This window comes from Podarcis cretensis (genome assembly GCF_951804945.1).
Source record: "Podarcis cretensis genome assembly, chromosome: 1".
NCBI lineage: Eukaryota > Metazoa > Chordata > Lepidosauria > Squamata > Lacertidae > Podarcis > Podarcis cretensis.
Window position 1 is genome coordinate 30,585,080 of NC_137170.1, and position 20,575 is coordinate 30,605,654.

A 20,575-nucleotide genomic window follows, 5' to 3' on the forward strand; every position below is an offset into this window, starting at 1 on the left:
CAGAGCGCCCCACGCTTCAGGCAGAAATCCGCAGCCTAGGGAGCCCTGCGGGAGTTCCCCCAGCTTCTCCCCAGCACCAGCCCCACAACCTCAGGGGACAGCGGGGAGGCGGAGCGCCGCCATCCCGCTGTTCCCCGACCTGCTTTGGATTCCCCGACCTGGTTTTTTTTTGGGGGGGGGGTAATAAAGGGAAAAAAATTTCCTCTATTTCCCCCCCAAAAAACTAGATGCGTCCTTATGGGACGAAAAAATACGGTATGTGGTGCTCCTCTTGCTTTCAGGCCGAGGGAGCTGGCGTTTTTGGGTGATTTATAGATGGTATTTAACTCCAACGAAACTAGCTAGAATGTATAAAATGAGAGAATTGTTGGAAATGTAATATTAAAGGAGACTTCTATCATATGTGGTAGACTTGTGATAAAGTTAATTTTGGGGGGGGAAAGATGTTTAGGTATACTTCTTTAAAAAAACAAAAACAAACAAAGCTGAAGCGTTCTTGTTGGGTTTGATTGGAGAGGAAATATCTAAAGTTGACCAGAGATTGTTTATGTATGCCACTACGGCAACTAGAACTTTGTGAGTACAAAAGTGGAAACAGCAAGAATTACTGATGGTGGAGGAATGGCAGACGAAGATGATGGACTATGCAGAACTAGCAAAGCTGACAGGGAAAATCTGAAACCAGAGTGACCAAGTGTTTCAGAGAGATTGGAACAAATTTATTCAGTATATAGACAGTTACTGTAAACATGTAAAGACACAGGCAGGACGGAGATAAACTATGCAGTATATATTAGAATAAATTTTCTATTTTCTTCATCAAGTTTATGATAAGATAGGACAAATGTAGAATTGTGATGATATAAATGCGTGAAATTAATATGTGTTTTATAAAAACCAGACAATGGAATGGAGGGAAGTCGAGTAGCTTGGTGGAGCTAAAATGTATAAATGGAGATAAGATGTTATAATATTGTTAAAAATCAAAAATCAATAAAACATTTTTTTTTAAAAAAAATGGTGTTTACCTTCCCGCCTGAGCGGTACTTATTTTTCTACTTGCACTGGCATGCTTTCAAACTGCTAGGTTGGCAGGAGCTGGGACAGAGCAATGAGAGCTCACTCGGTTGCGGGGATTTGAACCGCCAACCTTCCGATCAGCAAGCTCAACAGGCTCGGTGGTTTAGCCCACAGTGCCACCCACACTTTTTTTTACCTTTTTTACCTTTACCTACCTACTAGGCTGACAGGATTTACTAAAACTGTTTTCCCCTGCAAAGAAAAGAGTTCAACAGTGGAACGGATTCCCTTAGAAGGTGGCGGACTCTTCCCCTTGGAAAGTTTTAAAGCAGAGGTTGGATGACCATTTCCCATGGATGCTTTAGTTGAGATTCCTGCATTGCAGGGGGTTGGATTAGATGACACTTGGGTACCCTTCCAACTCTACAATTCTTTGATTCTAAGAGATGTTTGGTATGACCAGGTTTCTTACTCTCAGACCCTCCCATCTTTTCTTGGCACACTAAATAAAAGCTGTTAACTGAGATTACTATTTGAACAATTCAAACAAGATTGGTTACTGTTATGAAGCAATCCCAAGAATGCACATCTGTGACCTAAAGCTCTGAAAAAGATAGAAAGCAAGTAGCTTATATGTTGTATTTTATTAGAGCTATGATTTTATGCATGTTAATGCTTCATTCTTAGCCAATCTATGCTATATATTAATATAAAGGCAATCTTCTAGTTTGTGTTATGAAACATTTTGTTCATTGAAATTCACCAAATGGATTGCTATGTTTGTTGGCAACATTGCAAGAAGGATTTACTTGTGCAAGAATCTGAGATATTGCATGCTTCTAAACATCTCATTGACCTTACCACTAAATCATTATCTGAAATTTTGGAGCATCAAAAGGAGAATAGAATATTCTGTTCAGGAATGCGAGCCAATAAAATCCTGATAAGTGTAGTGCACATTAGCATACAAAATGTAACAAACTAGAATGAAAGAGTGATTAAGCCAAGCAAAAATCAAGCCATTTAACATTTACCTTAAGGCCTTTACACAGTCCTTGTTTTGTGAAGGTCTGGTGAGGAAGATATACTAGCTACCAAATTATGTAATATTGGAGCCATCAATGAGAAGTATGTGTTGTTCTTCCAAACCAAGCTAATCTTATTAGCTTGTGTTTTCTTAGTAGAGGTGTCCTCTTGATCTTGATGAGAGAGCTCTGGTGCAATGCTTATGTATGTTATACTCCCCAAACCAGCATCTTGAGTTTTGCCCTGTAGCCAGTGCCATTGGCAGTGGACCAGCCTATTATTCTTTCTATTGTTGCATCAGTTGCTGCATTTTCTATCAGCTGCAGCTTCCAAGGGGTTATGAAGGGCCTCGGGTGTAAGGCAATTTATAGCGGTCTATCCTAGCAAGTAGGGACGCGGGTGGCACTGTGCGTTAAACCACAGAGCCTAGGACTTGCCAATCAGAAGGTTGGCGGTTCAAATCCCTGCGACGGGGTGAGCTCCCGTTGCTCGGTCCCTGCTTCTGCCAACCTAGCAGTTCGAAAGCACATCAAAGTGCAAGTAGATAAACAGGTACCGCTCCGGTGGGAAGGTAAATGGCGGTTCCGTGCGCTGCTCTGGTTTGCCAGAAGTGGTTTAATCATTCTGGCCACATGACCCGGAAGCTGTATGCCAGCTCCCTCAGCCAATAAAGCGAGATGAGCACCGCAACCCCAGAGTTGGCCACAACTGGACCTAATGGTCAGGGGGTCCCTTTACCTTTACCTATCCTAGCAAGTTACAGGGTTAAGGCAATTAGCAGATTATTTCCCAGCTCCATTGAATGCTGTAGTCCAGGGATCTCCAACAGGTAGATCGCAATCAACTGGTAGATCGCAGGGTGCCTGTGATAGATCGTGGGACCGTCCCCCCACCCAAAAAATAGAAAAGAAAAAAAGCTCAACAACTATGACTTCCCAAAGAAAGCTCTGCCGGTTTTTTTTTATAGTGGGAGTAGATCTCAGTCTCTTGAAAGCTGGACATGCCCGCTGTAGTCTGAACTAAATGAAGATGTGAAATATATCTCTGGCTACTTTTGGTGGTTCAGGCAGCAGTCGATAGCTCCTGCTTCCTTTTCCACTTCAGTACTTAATATGGCTGGGTGATATTTGCTTTTCAACATTGTGATATATCACCATCCAAACATTGTGATGTAGTGATACATCATGATGTTGGAAAGTGGAGGGAGGTACAGTGCCGAGACCAATGCAATTTGTTCCTCCCACTGCTTGCCAGGCACTGTAGGTGGAGAAGGGCCTCGGGAGCGATGGCAGTTTCACTCATGATACAGTGGTGCCTCGGGTTAAGAACTTAATTCGTTCTGGAAGGTCCGTTCTTAACCTGAAACTGTTCTTAACCTGAGGTATCACTTTAGCTAATGGGGCCGCCTGCTGCTGCTACGCCACCACCGAACGATTTCTGTTCTCATCCTGAAGCAAAGTTCTTAACCCGAGGTACTATTTCTGGGATAGCAGAGTCTGGTTCTGGCCTATGTATCAACGCATCGCCCAGACCCTAGTGCCTAACCAATTCTGAAAACAGTTGGAACCATAAGACTTCAAATATGGATTACCTTAATTTATGCCTGGGCTGTAGGCTTTATTTATGGCACCATTATTATTTAAAGGACTGGCTACGGAAAGGACAGTAGCACCACAGTACACCCAGGTCCTGCTGTCCAAACACTCATTATACAAAAATTCACTTATCCAAACACAAGGAATTGGTACCAAAATCTCGCTATACACACTGCAGATTCAGGTATCCAAACAGCCCAACGGATTTAAAAACACTTAGGTCAGAGTCTACTAGGCAGCCTACCTGGTGTTTTACATCAATCTCTAATCTGGAGGAGTAACAATATCCAGGGGCCAAATGTTCTGGGAGGTTGCATTACATCAATACCTAAAAATTGTCAGTCATGCAGATGAGAAGGTGCTGCATGGCAGGAATTCTATAAACCCATTCAGGTGTTGTGCATTCATCATTCAGAAGCTGGGTACCCTGTACAAACCCTGGGGAGCTGTAGAAAAAGCTCTGGTTAAAGAAAATATTGTTTTGTTTTTTAAATTGATACAATATTTATAGTGTTTGAGAGCAACACAGGCCAAGATTGCAGTCAAGATGGGTAGTCCAAAATGTGATTGATGTAGGTTGGCAGGGGTTTTCATGGGGCTTCAGAGGAGGCTGTAGAGAGCAAGACATGGTGCTGGTTGTGTACACTGGTAAAGTTTAATCTGAAACTTTTAAGGAATTGACTAGTCCTGCCTTGCTAACAGCTCTCTTTTTCTTGTAGCTCCCGCATATCGCTCAGAATGGAGGCTTGTATAAAAGACCTTTCAATGAAGCTTTTGAGGAAACACCAATGCTGGTTGCTGTACTGACTTATGTAGGCTATGGTGTTCTCACCCTTTTCGGGTATCTTCGAGACTTTCTGAGGCATTGGAAAATCGAGCACTGTCATAATGCAACAGAAAGAGAAGAACAAAAGGTAAATGTTTGCTGTTACCTTTGCTTCAGAGACAAGGTGGGGTTGAACAAGTTTATGGTGAAGGAGATGTAGCTAGTCTTTTGTAACTATGTGTTTGGGCTTAGACTGCATTTGGACTTAGGGCCAAGCCATAGTTTGTGCTAATTGTAATTTAGCTGAAATCCTGGCTGTGTCCCAGAATATCAGCCAAATCATGCTTTGTGAGGGTTTTCTATTCCTCTTTCCTTAATACTGCCCATGGTATTCTAAGCTACCCTGCATTGGCGAACTATCAGCAAAATGTTGCCCCATGAGCTGCTCTCTTACTATTGGCAAGCAGCTGAAGTGGAGCAGGGAGACGAATACTTTCTTCTGTGGGCTGATCTCAGCACAGCTGAAAATAAAGTGTGTTCTTGTGCGCAATTCCCTTGCCCTTTTGCAAGGTTGTCTAAGATACCTCTCTTTTTTCTTCTTTCCCACTGTTTCCAGGGTTAATCAATCTTACTGCTGATGATTTCATTAGTTATTTTAATGTAAATGGCAAGTAGCTGCAAGGTACATAGGTACCCCAAATGTTACCAAAGTATGACACTTGAGGTGAAGATACTTACAAATCTTTCTCACACCTTGCAAGTAAGCATTAAATAGCATTATGTACGTGGTTGACTGTTCCCCTTTCCTATTTAAGCCCTCTTATTTAAAAGCTATTATTTTTTAGCAAAGAAAGGCAAATCTCTAGGCACCCACTCAGTCACAGCTTAACTAAGAAAACATTTTCCAGTCTAGCATCACACAGCATTAAGACCTGTGTGACATTCCTATTTCCAGGTTTACTCCCACAGTGCACAAATTACACCACCTCTTCCGTTGGTAGGTCTTTCCATGCTCCCTTTCAAGCCCAATATCTTTTTCAACATAGGTCTCTTTCACAAAAGTGGGAGAAATGTAGCAACATTTTTATTTTGAATTGTTTTGCATCTATATTGCTCCCCAGCTAAGGGACTGCACATAAAAGTTTTCTCAAAAACGTAAGGTGCTTGTTTTTAAAAACAAAACAAAACCAAGGGGCCTGCAACCAAAAATGTTTAGTGGTTTTCAGACGTTATAGAACAAATTGTTTTTCAGAGAACTTACTTTCAATTATTAGAACCAGAAGCCGCAAATTTACTCTTATTTCAAAAAACATATTTGTATCCACATAACTGAAAATTGTTTTTAGCCTAATAGTATAGTGCTTCTAAACATTTTTAAAAGCGAGTTTAAACTTTTAACGACTACTTCCTTTCTGAGTCTGGCGGGCTTTCGTCATGTTGAACCTGAAGTACAGTGGTGTGGTGCATTGGTGCTGGTGGAAGATTGATTTATATTCCACCAGTGGAACTTGGTATGGTACGGGTTTTGGCTAACAGGGATGCAGCCCTTGAATTGTCACTTCTAGGCACGTCATCTAGAACAGGCATCCCCAAACTCGGCCCTCCAGCTGTTTTGGGACTATAACTCCCATCATCCCTGACCACTGGTCCTGTTAGCTAGGGATGCTGGGAGTTGTAGTCCCAAAACAGCTAGAGGGCTGAGTTTGGGGATGCCTGATCTAGAGTGTTCCCTTCAATTTGAATTTTATGTCAGAATAGCACAGTTAGATACTGGCAGCATTTGTTGCCTCAGGGGCAGTGTGTGTGGTATGGGTAAACGGGGGTTGGGGAGGATGTTTCCTGTTTATTAATACCAAAATGTTCAGGCAGCCTTGTCTAGTTTCCACTGCCTCAGAGAATGCTCAGAAGTGGCTTCTCTTACTGATTGCCAAAGGCAGCAGGTGGAGTTGAGAGTTCTATTTCATGCCTTTATTAGCTTTCTTCATGTCCCAATCAGTGGACATGTAGGGTATCTGCACATCTTAGATTCTTATTGGGAGACTTAATTGAAGAGGTTTAAATATGATTGGGACAAAATATAATTAGGTTTAGCTTGCATGTGCAGAGGAGTTTATATAACAAGTAACCACAGAAGGGGGGGAGGGGTTGATATTAATATTGGGTATGTGAAATTTGTTGTATAAAATGATGTTTTGATTATGTAAAATTAGAAAATGGAAAAATAAAATATTATAAAAGGCTGAGAGGTGTATGGGTTGTCTTAGGGATTTGTTTTTGTTTTTGCAGAGTAGGACACAACAGATAGGAGATCATTCAACAGTAAATGGTGCCTTGAAGAGTGCTGTATTATGATCTTCTTGTTACCAAAGGTTATTAAAAGATTCTTATTGTGATATTGTCTGCCTAGGTATGTTAGGGAGAGGCAGACTAAGGGCTTATGTTGTGAAAATGCCTGTGAGACGTGTTTTGTTGCTGGTGAAATGTTATCATCCTCCATGCTCTATAGTCTGGCAGACTTCAAGGGCGGAATGTGCCAAACCACAGTTGGTGCAAACTGACTTTGCAAGACAGCTTCCAACTTAGATTTCGGAGCTTTGCTTGTTGGCCTTTTCTCAAACATCTTACAATGTATGGATTGGCTCTGCTTCTGAATGTTACAGTGTCTTGGTAATATGAGGGATTTACTTGAAATTTTAGTGTAGTGGGCAGAAGGTTTGGGCATATCCAGACAGTTGTGGGAAATCGTCCAAAGATGCTCTAAGTTACTGTCTGTCATTTACCTCTGCTCTTAAGTTTATTAATTTTATCTCTTGGGTAGGCCTTGGAACAAGACTTCGTAGATACAGGGGTTTAATTTCATTGCACTGGTGTACTCTCTAAAACAGTGAGGTCTGCATTTTCAGAATGAGCTTCGGTGACTTAAAGGTTTTCTGGCTACTAAAGGTAAAATAAAGTGGTTGAGTTGAAAGAATGCAGCTTGGTAGCAGATTACTCAGGTGACTCATACAGCAGATTTCTTCAGCAGTGCTCTGCTTCCCTGAATCCTGCTTAATTGCTCTTACTGAGAAATAACTACTACTAGGGATGTGGTTTGGTTTTCCTCATGTTTCTGCCAAAGGAAAGAAGTTAGCATATCATCACAACCAGGACAGCCTTGCATTTCTAAAAGCCTCACTTAAGGGGTGTGGAGGCCTTTTGGGTTGGAGGTGTTAGTTTCTGTTCTTATCACTGTGCAGCTGCTTGGAGTCACAGGACTCTGTTTATATTCCAGGGATTCCAGGCTATTGGAAGTCTCACAGGAGAGGAGACAGGATGTGACGTTAGTGGTTTCCTGTTTCCTTTGTTCTTTTGTTCTGTTGCTCTCTGCTTTCATAGATAGAGGATGTCTTTTCTGTCTGCGTAGCTTAGAAATAAAACTCTTTGCAATGTAGCCATAGATCTCATCACTTCCGCATGCTACTGGAAACTCTGCTTAATGGAATGTGCCTGAGGCCTCATCAAAGGCTCAGGTCGTTAATTATTCGTCTGAATTCGCCGACAGGAGGGTGGGGGCCTCATACACATATGAGATTAGTATGTACACTCTATGAAAGAAGACAACAGAACACATTGACTAGTACAAGAAAGCAGCTCTGAAGTACTGGGTGGCTGCATAAAAAAAAAAAATCCTTAGCAGATATTTAAAAGAAATTTACAGACACTTAAGTGCTTCTATAAACATACAACTGGTCAGACCTCACCTGGAGTACTGTGTCCAGTTCTGGGCACCACAGTTCAAGAAGGACACTGACAAACTGGAACGTGTCCAGAGGAGGGCAACCAAAATGGTCAAAGGCCTGGAAACGATGCTTTATGAGGAACGGCTAAGGGAGCTGGGCATGTTTAGCCTGGAGAAGAGGAGGTTAAGGGGTGATATGATAGCCATGTTCAAATATATAAAAGGATGTCACATAGAGGAGGGAGAAAGGTTGTTTTCTGCTGCTCCAGAGAAGCGGACACGGAGCAATGGTTCCAAACTAGAAGAAAGAAGATTCCACCTAAACATTAGGAAGAACTTCCTGACAGTAAGAGCTGTTTGGCAGTGGAATTTGCTGCCAAGGAGTGTGGTGGAGTCTCCTTCTTTGGAGGTCTTTAAGCAGAGGCTTGACAACCATATGTCAGGAGTGCTCTGATGGTGTTTCCTGCTTGGCAGGGGGTTGGACTCGATGGCCCTTGTGGTCTCTTCCAACTCTATGATTCTATGATTCTGTGAACTAGAAAATGTATTATAGGTTGCTTAAAGTATTAATTTGTTTGTGATCCTTTGAAAGAGGCATTTTTATATCTGGCATGTATTTGACTCAAGTACAAAACCACTGGAAGCTTACAAATTGACAGGATTGTGTTAAATAGCTGAGAAACTGCAAGTCATCTTTTTCATTACATAGATAGGCCTAGTAGACGGAGGGAAACACTCAAGTTACTAGTAAAGCTGGCTTGTAGGTAATAGTCTTTAGCCTTTTCAAGCACTTGTCTACCTAACAGCCATATTGGTTAATGAATCAGCATCTTAGTAGAACTAGGTGCATGCATTGTTCAGAGGGCGTGGAGCAGGAGGATAACTGCCATATATAATGCACAAAATCTATTTGCTTTCAGGATTACTATCCCATGAAGGCATGCACACGCTTTCATCAGGGTGGCATAGCTATCCTGTTGTTGATTCCCATAGGTTCTAGGTTTCCATAGATGCAGCAATGTGAGACTAGTTATACGTGAGGGAAAGGCATATTGAGGGAATCTGACCATTTTTGCTTTTTGCAATTTGCTTATCCCTGGGTCCAGTAGGAAACCCACAGGAATGGGGGATCATGTATTTCACAGTACTTAACATCTGAAGTTAATTTCTTACCCAACCCAGTCTTGTTGTTCTTTTCCACATAGCAAAGCAGACTTTTTCAGTTTTTCATAGATGGTCATGTTTCAAATGTAAGTGTTGGCTTATCTGCTTCATCTTGTTTAACACAACAAATACATATATCCTTTTAAAGCACATCATTTTTTAAAAAGGAAAACTTGTAGTTGGTGTGGGTTTTCTAAGCAGAAAATTAAAACCTTTTAAAAAATGATCTATTCTGGGAGCAGCAGAAGGTAACCAGAGAGTGGATGGGTAATGGTCTTCTCCCCCACTTCTTAGTTCTGTAACTAGTTTTTATAATAAGTCTGTAAACATATGGGAGTCCCATGCTGCCTGTGATCACTGAAAAAAGAAGAGCAGAATTACAGGCCCTGGAGTGCTACAAACCCAGACATTTATAGTTTTACATTTTGTTAGGGACAGAGAGCTTGTTTGGAGTCTTTTCAGTGGGTATATCTTTGTGGTTTCTAGGTTCAGTGCCATCGGATATCTTCACTGTCCTGAGCACTTGGTGATATGCAGAGAGGAAAACATGCAATAGCACCAAGCAAAATGGGTTTAACGCCACTTTTCCTGTAATTTGTGGGCGGGGGATGGAGGGTGGAAAATTAGTCCTCACCTATCCCATTGTTTTAATGCCCTTTTCATATGTTTTCAGGATTTTGTCCCTTTGTACCAGGATTTTGAAAACTTCTATACAAGGAACCTCTACATGCGCATTAGGGATAGCTGGAGCAGACCACTCTGCAGTGTACCGGGAGCCAAAGTAGACATATTAGAGCGGGTTTCCCATGACTACAATTGGACATTCAAGTGAGTAAAAGGCTTTTGGAAAGCTCCTGCGCAACTAACCTTTAGAGCAGGGGGGCGGAGAACCTGTGGCCCTCCAGATGTTGCTGAAATAAAAGTACAAGTAAGTCAGGGGTCCAAAACACTTTCAGGGTCAAAGATTCTCCACCCCTGTTTTAGAAGATAATTAGTGAGGGTTTGTGAAATGGGTTGTGGAAGATGGACCGCAGCCTCTGTAGCAAGGATAAGAACTCCACTATTCCCTGTTGCTTAACTCGGTGCCAGACTTTCAAGATTGCCGTGCCACAGATCCCAGTTCACCTATACTTGGATCCTACAAAACAGCCCATGAGGGCTGACTGTTTTAAGGCCTGTATAGAAAAACCATATAGATTAGGGGTGACCAACATTTGTGTCATGTCTTGTACACGTTACATTACTTTTGCGTTTCACTTTGCCTTCAAGTGGGTTTGCCTCTAGTCCACTAAGATAAGCAGCATTGTAGTACTGAAGAGGAAGGCAGAAATGGATGCCATAGCCACATTGGTTGATTCCTGAGCTCTGGTCTGTTTGTGCCCAAGCTCATTTCTGCATTGCATGCCATGGGGTTTTGTGCTCAGTAGAGTCTTCAGTCTTATACATAAGTTTGTGAAAACTTATGCCAGAAACCCTTTGCTTTGGAAAAAGGGCAGTGTGTATCTCAGTCCCGTTTTCTGTTCACTGGACCTTTTTGTAGGGTGTTCAGCGGTATCCCCCTTGGGCAAGACAAATACAATAGCAGCCGAAAGGAAAACCTACCATACTTTCTGTGTTTGAGATAAACTGAGTATGTCCAGATTTCCACTGACTTAATTGGAACGGAAATGAATTGGAAGTGGCATGGGATAGCATGTCGGTTATCTCTGGTTTTTAATTTGGTTTATATATTTATATTATATATATATTTATATCCCACCTCTCCTCCAAGGAGCTCAAGTACATAGTCCTCGTCTCCCCTGTGTTATCTTTACAGCAGTCCTGTGAGTTAGGTCAGACTGAGTGACGGTGACTGGCCCAAGGTCACCCACTGGCCAAGTGGGGATTTGAGTGGTGGTCTCCCAGGTCCTAGTGACCTTTAATAAAGTGAAGAAAATTGGCAGGACTGTTTAGGAAATGGTAGCTAAAGAGTTCTGTGTTGAAACAGAGCTAATTGAGCAGAGTTAACACCCATTGTTATTGTCAGGTTCATAATTCAAGGGGTTAACACACTTCTAGAAGAGAATAGCTTTAGTCCTCCTTGCAGTAGCTTACTGGTTTCCAGATGCACATCCTTTGTGTGCTGGAGGATATTGTGCTTGAAGAAATTACTAGGATTTGAAGATAACAAGGGTAGGGGGTCTTTTGTGGGGTGGCGGTGGGGTAGAAGGCTTGAAATTGCCAGAGAAAAATAACAAACTGTTTTGAAATGCCTCAGCACTCTGTTTTGATTCTTAAGAGAGCTTTCAAAGAACATCTGCTAATCCGCAATCTGACACTTTACATATTTTGTCTGAATAAAGCTAATTATGTTGGAAGATGCAGAAAAGCTTTAGTTTATGATCTTCAGCTATAACGAAAGAAGTCTTGCTGAGTTAAGCAAACTAAAACAGAGAAGCATTTGTATAAACCTGTTTGCCTTGCCTACTTCAACATAAGAAATCTCTAACAAGCTTTGGACAGAGCCCTGTTAATACATTGTGACCAGTGAGGCTTTGGTATTATTCCTGAAGGATATTATTCCCTTTGCATCATGTCACAAGTGGTTTTGAAGCTTTTGGAAACTTTAAAAAAGCAGTTTGCATTGTAGCGAAGAGTGACTGTTTTAGATGGGCTGCCAGCTAGCTGAAAACTGCTTGGTGTGCACAGAGCCCTTTATTTCTAAAGGATTTTACTAGATTGCAGCCTTCAACAGTACTAAGCATATGTACTTTTACTTGTTGATGATCTCCATATCTTTTACATGCCATGTTTTTATAAATTTATATATAGGTACACAGGAAAAGTGATAAAAGACATAATTAACATGGGGTCCTACAACTACCTTGGGTTTGCAGAGAACACCGGAGTTCGCAAGGATGCTGTGGCTGAAGTTCTTTCGCAGTATGGATGTGGGGTGTGCAGCACTAGGCAAGAGATGGGTAAGTTCAGACAAAGGACTAGTATCTGAGTACATTTAATAACTCAGACTCCACAAAATATTATATGGCAGTTCCTAAGCTTTTGCCCTAATTTGTATGCATCCAGCTTGCATCATTAACACTAAAAACTAAACTTATTAGCATTAAAAGTGTTTCATTCACAGTGGATTTACCCATCTTGAACCCCTTTTCTATGTTTCTTCCAGGAAACCTGGACAAACATGAGGAGCTAGAAACATTATTGGCCAGATACCTTGGTGTGGAATCCGCTTTGTCGTACGGGATGGGATTTGCAACCAACTCAATGAATATTCCTGCTTTGGTTGGCAAGGTATGGATGTCTTTGGAGAGAGGACTGGCCTAGATCTGTCTTCACAGGTTTCTGATGTTAGCCTCTCAGTGTATACTTTGTGAAGGAGGGGAAAATTAAAATTCCTGTATGCCATGCACTTCTGTTTAGAAAATAGTTATCCCTTGTGGAAATGTTAAATGAATAATCAGGAGAGGAAAAACATGTCACAAGATGAATGAATGCACCAAGGCTGCTTTCTTAGCCCCTCAAGCTGTATTGGGACAAGAAAATGTCAGTTAGTTTGGAGGGCTGAGCACATTAGTCACATTGGCTTCACTAGAATACAAAATGATTATGTAAAATACGTTGTTAGCTTGATCAGATAGAAACTATGTTATTGAAAATAGTCTGTTTGTAGAGAATTTGCTAGCCAGTGCACATTCACACTTCTTGTTTTGAACTTCATCACATGGCACCCAACATTATATTTATCAAAAATACATTTCTGTATTATTTTAAGTGGGTGAGCAGCACTTGGTTGAAATAAAGAGTGCAAGACATCCAGGTGAATAGCCTACATATGCTGTGTACAAGAATGTATTGCACTATTTATGCCATTGTGAACTTGTAAAGGATTTCTTAGGTTTTTAATTACCGGTATCTTCCAAAGATAAATGTTGTGTATACATAAGAGGAAGAGTTTAAATTCCTATTGGATTTAAATGGGTCTTCTTTGACTTCAAAAATTTTAATAAGTATACACATCATAATAAGAAATGTGTATCAGCAAAGCTATTATACTAGGTTGCCAATCTAACTGTTTTAATATCTTATTTATTTCTGTTTTACTGTCAGGCTGCAACCCAAAATAAGCAATTCCTTCTCCTTTATTGTAAAGCTGCTTATCCATAGTCCCTTACCCATCTTCTTGTGTAATTGGAGCAATAGGAAGACTGCACAGCACAGTAAAGCAAGCAGAGAGCTGTTCCCCTGGTTCAGTGTATCAGAATAGCTATAAATAGTAATGTGTGGTCTTGCAGCATCAGCTATTGATCCTATGCATTGTGGCTAACCAAGGAAAACTGCTTGGAGACCAGGGTAGGGTGTAAGGAGTTTCACCCAGCAAGAACCTTGCATGGTTATAGGTCAGTGGTTAACTGCAACTTTCTGTCTGGACCATTTATTTTCCTGTATCCTTGTTCAGGGCTGTCTAATAGTGAGTGATGAGTTGAATCATGCATCTCTAATATTAGGAGCAAGACTTTCAGGAGCAACAATTCGAATCTTCAAACACAATAGTGAGTATTTCCCAGGAGGTTTATTAATTTGACCAGAAATTCCTGTGTTGTGGGCTAAATGCAGACTTTGATTTTAACCCCCTGAAAAAGCTACCCAGAGAACGTTCATTTATGGGCAGTATATAAATAAAACTCTATAGCAGTCCCAGGTGCATTAAAGAAAAATGTTATTAACATTTAAGGCTAACACAAATGAGAAATCATTCAAAAGCTCCTCCCTGAGTAAGTGTTACTGTGGTCTTCTGATGAAGAGCGGTATAGTTATGTATTTTTTTGTTAATTTTTCCTCTTCAAGCTTTCTCCATATCCTATTAACCTGTTCAAATGCACTGTTTATCTTATGGACATAAGAGGATCCCTGCTGGACCAGACAAAATACCTGTATAGTTATCTAGTCCAACATCCTGTTCTCACATTTGTCAGATGGAAACCTTTCTGAAACCCCAAGCAGGACATGAAGGAAATAGCCTCACCTGCTGTTGTTCCACTTCTAATGGTATTCAGAGACACAATAGCTCTGATCCTGGCGGGTTGGCAGGTAGTCATCATGACTGATAATTGATAGCCTTATCCTCTATGAATTTTGTGATTCCCCCTTTAAAGGCATCCCTATTGATGCTGCTGTCTCATCTTTGCAGATTCCATGGTTTTAACTATGTGCTGGGTGAAGACGTATTACCTTTTGTTCTGTTCTGAATCTTTCTCTATTCAGTTTCACTTGATGATTTCTGATTCTAGTAGTATAGAGTCGTACCTTGGATCTCAAATGCCTTGGGCCCCCCCGAACAAATTGTCTCCCAAACAACTGATACCTGGAAGTGAGTGTTCCGGTTTTCAAACAATTTTTGGAAGCCGAATGTCCAACGTGGCTTCTGATTGGCTCCAGGACATTCCTGCAGCCAATCAGAAGCCGCGCCTTGGGTTTTGAACAGTTCCGGGAGTCGAACGGACTCCCGGAACGCATACTGTTCGAGAACCAAGGTATGACTGTAGCTCTGTCATATCTCCCGGCTTAACATGATTCGCGGCTGAGTCCGTATGTTCCCAATACTAATTGCTTCCGTATGTTCCCAGTACTAATTGCTCTCAGTACTAATTGGAGCGGGTGTTGTCAGGCAGAGTGATTCTTCAAAGTGAAGAGTGATTCTTTAATAAGCAACAAAAACAACAACATAATGTCACCCTCTGAATTACTGCTGTGGTAATGCTGCCTATAGCTGCTTCTGCTCCTAGTCCCTTTACAAAAGTAACAGTGTTCTTTGGAATTGTGTTCTTTCTGTATAGATATGCAGAGCTTGGAGAAGCTGCTCAAAGATGCCATTGTGCATGGGCAGCCACGCACACGGCGACCATGGAAAAAAATTCTCATCATTGTCGAAGGCATTTTCAGGTACAAGCCTTGGTCCTTCCAATCACCAGTGCTGTTTGCCATATTGGATCATTGTTATTGTCCATTTTGAGGCAATCTGTAATCCAAGCCAAATTGTTGGGTGCTTATTATTTGACTCTAGACAGCTGTAATCATGTCCAGCCATAATGATGCTCCAAGTTGCATTACTGCTAATAAATCTAAACTGGAGATGTGATTTTTTTTTTTTGCCAGGGGTTTCTGTAATGGATTGTAATGGACAAAGTTTCTGTTGTCTCACTTTGTCAGCCAAGGGTAAACTTGGTAATGACTGACTGAAGGGGGTATTCTGTGAAGAGAAGGATTGTAACGTGAATCTCTCCAGGTTTATCATTCTACATTTAATATTTCTGTCGCTTTTCTTCTCCTCACTGAGCATCCAGAGCAGTTTGCAAAAAGCAAAACAAAAAAAGCTCACCACTGCATTAAACCAATTAAACACAATATTACAAAGACTATAAATTTGTAACAGTGATTGAAAGCAGTAGATAAAGGACGCATAATGCCAGTGTGATGCTGTCAACTATCTTAAGCTCTGAAGCCTTTACTTCACCAAACCTTTATTAGGCATTAGTTAAGCTCTGAAGCATCAAAAACTTGTTAAGAAAGGGGTTATGCGTAGTTGCAGATGGATGTTTTGGGGAGCCTTGATGCAGTAAAGGGATTGATACCTTATGCAGCAGTCCTAACCATGTCTACTCAGAAATATGTCCTGTTAAATTCAGTGGAGCTTACTTCCAGGAAAGTGGGGTTAGGCCTTGCGCACTAACTTTTTCAGAGCAATGCCTGGAAAACTGCTTCTATAGCAGGGGTCTCCAAACTTCCCTTGCCTCGGGCCGGTGTCTCAAGCGATGAGCGCACGGCGGGCCGGAGGGCGGGGGAGCACACGCCTGTACACGTGCACACACGCTATTTCCGGTGCACATCCGGGTCGAAGGAGGCCCGTGCGCACAAGCTATTTCTGGTGCTCCTCCGACCTTGTAATTACTTGGAAAATATTAACCTGCCCCTTTTCTAGGGGATTTGAGCATTCCAGAATTCGCAACCATCTCTTGTTTTTCTTCACAGCATGGAGGGATCCATAGTCCGGCTTCCTGAAGTAATTGCCCTTAAGAAAAAGTACAAATCATACTTGTACTTGGATGAAGCTCATAGTATAGGAGCATTGGGTCTCAATGGCCGGGGTGTAGTGGACTATTTTGGACTTGACCCTGAGGATGTGGATATCATGATGGGAACATTCACTAAGGCTTTTGGAGCTGCTGGAGGATACATTGCAGGCAAGAAAGTAAGAACTCGTAATGGGAAGAAATTTTGTGGCTTGTTAGTAAGGAATAGAAGCATCAAGCTCAGATGCTTAGAACATCAAGATCATCTCCATTTTAATTCTTGAGTAAATTCCAGGATCCCAGGCATAAATATATAAAACATTTTGAAAAGCTCGATTAGTAGTACTATTATGTTTTTGCAGGACTTCTAAAATAAAATATATGGTCCAAACAAATGCCCTTTTTTTACTAAAGCTATCAAAGGTCAAAGTAGCAGCTAATCCTGAGCACTACATATGTCTTGCTTCTATTATTTATTTATACATACATACATACATACATACATACATACCCCACCCATCTGGCTGGGTTTCCCCAGCCACTCTGGGTGGCTTACAGTATATATAGAAGACAGAGATTACCCAACACTTAAAATAACACCAGTTCTCACTCTCTGATGTTTATTTGATTGCCCTTCCTTATGAACCTCCCACCCCTTCTGCAAGTGTCATATCAGGTTGGCCACTCACCCGCCCCAAAACTCAGCCTGTTGGACTCTCCATCCTCCCATATATATATTTGCTGTGCTCAGTTTCCTAATTTTATCCAGAATCAATATGCCATTTGATGATGAGAGTAATCATTTATGTGCTGCTGGGCTTTTCCTTGTCAATTGTTATCATTATGACAGCGTCTCCCTGACACTCATTTTCAAAACAACATCATGGAAATACAGTGGTACCTCTGGATGCGAACGGGATCCGTTCCAGAGCCCCGTTCGCATCCTGAAGTGAACGCAATCTGTGCATGTGCAGGTCACGATTTGCTGCTTCCGCGCATGCGTGTGACGTTATTTTGAGCATCTGCGCATGTGCGAGCAGCAAAACCCAGACGGAACGCATTCCATTACTTACGGGTCGCCACGGAGCATAACCTGAAAACGCTCAACCCAAAGCTACTTCCACCCAAGGTATGACTGTACAGCTTCCTCCTAATGACAGCATTTATCTCCCAAGAAAAAATGGTTGATCAAAGATAAGGAGATGCATGTGCACCACCAACCTACGAAGAAAGATGAAGGCGCAACTATATATACCCGCCTTCACTGCATATCTTTCAAATAATTAGCCAGCAAAGCAGTGTAAATATCAGCACTGCATACTTGCCCCATCAAAGACTGCTCTCTCAGTGGCAAGGATAATTTCTGATAACCTGCTGTATTCACTTTGTCAGGAGCTGATCGATTACCTTCGTGTCCATTCACACAGTGCAGTATATGGCACTTCGCTTTCCCCCCCTGTTATTGAGCAAATCATCACATCAGTGAAGTGCATTATGGGTGAAGATGGCACAACGCTTGGTGAGTTTCAGGCACTGTAATTCTCACAAGGTGTTAGATTAAACAACTGCTCCTTCAATCCGCAAAGCAACTTGGATTCTTTGCAGGTGTTGCTCTTGTCCACAAGGTGGCAGTATGCATTGAAGGACCACCTATTCAGCACCATCCTTCATTTTCTGTAGGGGACTGTTTTGTGAAATTAGCCTTTCTTTTCTTTATGTTGTTGGTAGTCGAATGAACTTTTCATCATTGCTGCTGGTCAGGTTTAGATTTGTATTGGATAATGGTTTTCATTTACTAAGGCAAAAGCTATCGCTGTGCAAAATCCTTGTCTAAGAGATGCGTAAATCTGAGACCATAAGAGAATCCGGTTAGAGCAGACTGAAGACCCATCTAGTTCAGCATCCTGTTCTCACAGTGGCCACCCACATGCTTATGGGGAGCCCATAAAAAGCACCCAAGCACAAGAGTACTCTACCTCCAGCCGTTGGTATTCAGAAGTTTACAGCCTCCAACCACAAAGGCAGATCACAACCATCATGGCTAGCAGTCATTGATAGCCTTAGCTTCTAGGAATGTGTCTAATCTGTTTTTAGAGCCATCTAAGTTGGTGGCCATCCCTGCCTCCTGTGGGAGTGAGATCCTTGGTTGAACTGCACTATGCGAAGAGGTACTTTCCTTCAGTACTTTGTCCTGAACCCTCCAAAAATCAACTTCAAGGGATCTCCATGAGTTCTAGTGTTATGAGAGAGGGAGAACAACTACTCTCTATCTGCTCTCTCTGTGCCATGCATAATTTAACAAATTTATAATTTTACAAATTTCTACCATGTCACCTATTTACTTGCCTTTTCTCTAAACTTAAGTCCCAGATGCTGCAACCTTTCCGCATAGGGAAGTTGGTCTTTCCCCTTGATTATTTTGGTTGCCCTTTTCTGAAGCTTTTCTAACTCTGCAATTATCTCTTTTTGAGGGTGACTAGAACTGTACACAGTATTCCAAATGTATTTGCACCAGAGACGGCTTGGCATTGGCAGTTTTATCCTTTCAGTTCCCTTCCTAATTATCTCTAGCATGCAATTTATCTAGCACACTGGATTGACATCTTCATTGAGCTATCTACTGCTACCCCAAGAGTCTCATTCATGGTAGCCCATTTTCTCTGGAAAGTATATTCCCACAAAGCTTCACAGCTACTAATATGGTAACTAGTGCACTAGCTTTGTAGTTCAGATCTAGTGATGTAGTTGCTGGTGAGATCCTATTATAGCGTTAGAACTGTAAGTTCCAAATACCTGTTGGCTCCAGGTTCTAGCTTCCCTGGAAAATTTATAAGTGAATAATTGAGTAAGGTAAGCTCAGGTGGATTCATCTCTTTTGACTCTAATGTAGGAATCCGAATTTGTTCAGTATGAACTATATCTTTTTAATTGTTTTATAGTAATATTTGGAGAGAACTGGAAGATTTTAGAATTTGAATGTTGACGTCCCTAAGCAAAGTTAACATTTTTAAGTGTCTCCTAAGTTAGCTGGGCTTTCAAGCAACAGCTTGCGGCAACTTCAGCACTTCATAGCCTTTGCACAAAGGCTGTTAACCCAGTTGCTACTCAGTTGCTACTCATGTGGAGAGTCTCAGATGTCTTAGATTGGCAAGGACAACATCAACTTTGCATACTTTTGGTTAGTATATAATCATACTGGTACAATTTTTTGAAACTGTAGTTCTTTAGCAACCTAAAACATGAAGGGGACAAATCCCTGGTTTTGATTTACAGCCATTAATGACTTGCTTCTAGATGCTGTGAGATTGCCATTTCTCTTATGTCTTACCAATCTTGTGCTTTGGCCAAGAGCAGATTCTTGATGCTGTCTTCCATGCATTAAATACCAATGAAGGTACAGAAGCAATTTCCCAGATCTGGAACTATTGCCGACAGTATAGCAATCCTTAAATCAAGAATCTGCAGAAGGGGTTCACTGATACTAGCTGTATACAGTGAGCTGGGTGTTGACTTGCTTTCTGGACATGGAAAGGCTCTAGATCCAACAGAGGCTCCCATTGGAGAAGTGGGGGGAAGGAAGATTATTTTTGCCAGTTCAGTTTGCAGATCCCAGCACCACCTCCCACCCTGATCCAAAAGGTTTTTGACCCCCTGGAACAGATTTCAAAAAATACCTCCCAGTCTCATCATCCAAAGGATGGAGTCCACCGATGGGTAGTCTGGGTCTAACTTTTCATATTTTATTCTCTATTACTGAATGTGCAGAGCAAGTAAAACACATACTGCTTTGTTTATAAAGTTGTGTGGTTATAGAATTAACTATCCTGCAAAAACAAAAATCTCCTGATGTGTCTCAGTTCTGATTACTTACAATTTATTGCTGCGATATGATGTAAATTCTCATTGTAACTGCATTGCTTATTTAGGGTTGTCAAGAGTTGGTTAAAAAGGGGTTACTTGAAAGTACTTGAGTTTGTGGACTCTTCATGGATGTAGAAGAATTGGACTAAGTAGCTGAAGTTCATTTCAGGTTACATATGCTAGGATTCAGAACTCATTTTACTCTAGAAAATATATCTGAGCAAAGGTATTAGTGTCACAAGATCTGGGTGGAGGGTGGGAATAAGTAGAAAAAATGACTATGCTTACAAAGTAAAATGGGGATCAACAGCCAGAGCAGAAAATACTTTTCATGTATTTGTTGTATTCAGATGAATAG

At 41.4% G+C, this 20,575-nt stretch overlaps 1 protein-coding gene across 3 annotated transcripts in view; it reads left to right on the forward strand.

The window, feature by feature from the left end:
- SPTLC2 (serine palmitoyltransferase long chain base subunit 2) overlaps nt 1–20,575 on the forward strand; it is a 63,672-nt gene that overhangs the window by 14,275 nt on the left and 28,822 nt on the right. For all 3 annotated transcript variants that reach the window (XM_079972243.1, XM_079972242.1, XM_079972244.1), the window contains exons 2-9: nt 4,361–4,555; nt 9,963–10,117; nt 12,101–12,249; nt 12,456–12,580; nt 13,746–13,839; nt 15,124–15,229; nt 16,316–16,535; nt 17,749–17,875. In XM_079972243.1, coding sequence (XP_079828369.1) covers nt 4,430–4,555; nt 9,963–10,117; nt 12,101–12,249; nt 12,456–12,580; nt 13,746–13,839; nt 15,124–15,229; nt 16,316–16,535; nt 17,749–17,875 — 1,102 coding nt within the window. In that variant the 5' untranslated portion in view covers nt 4,361–4,429. The remainder of the gene's footprint in view (nt 1–4,360; nt 4,556–9,962; nt 10,118–12,100; nt 12,250–12,455; nt 12,581–13,745; nt 13,840–15,123; nt 15,230–16,315; nt 16,536–17,748; nt 17,876–20,575) is intronic.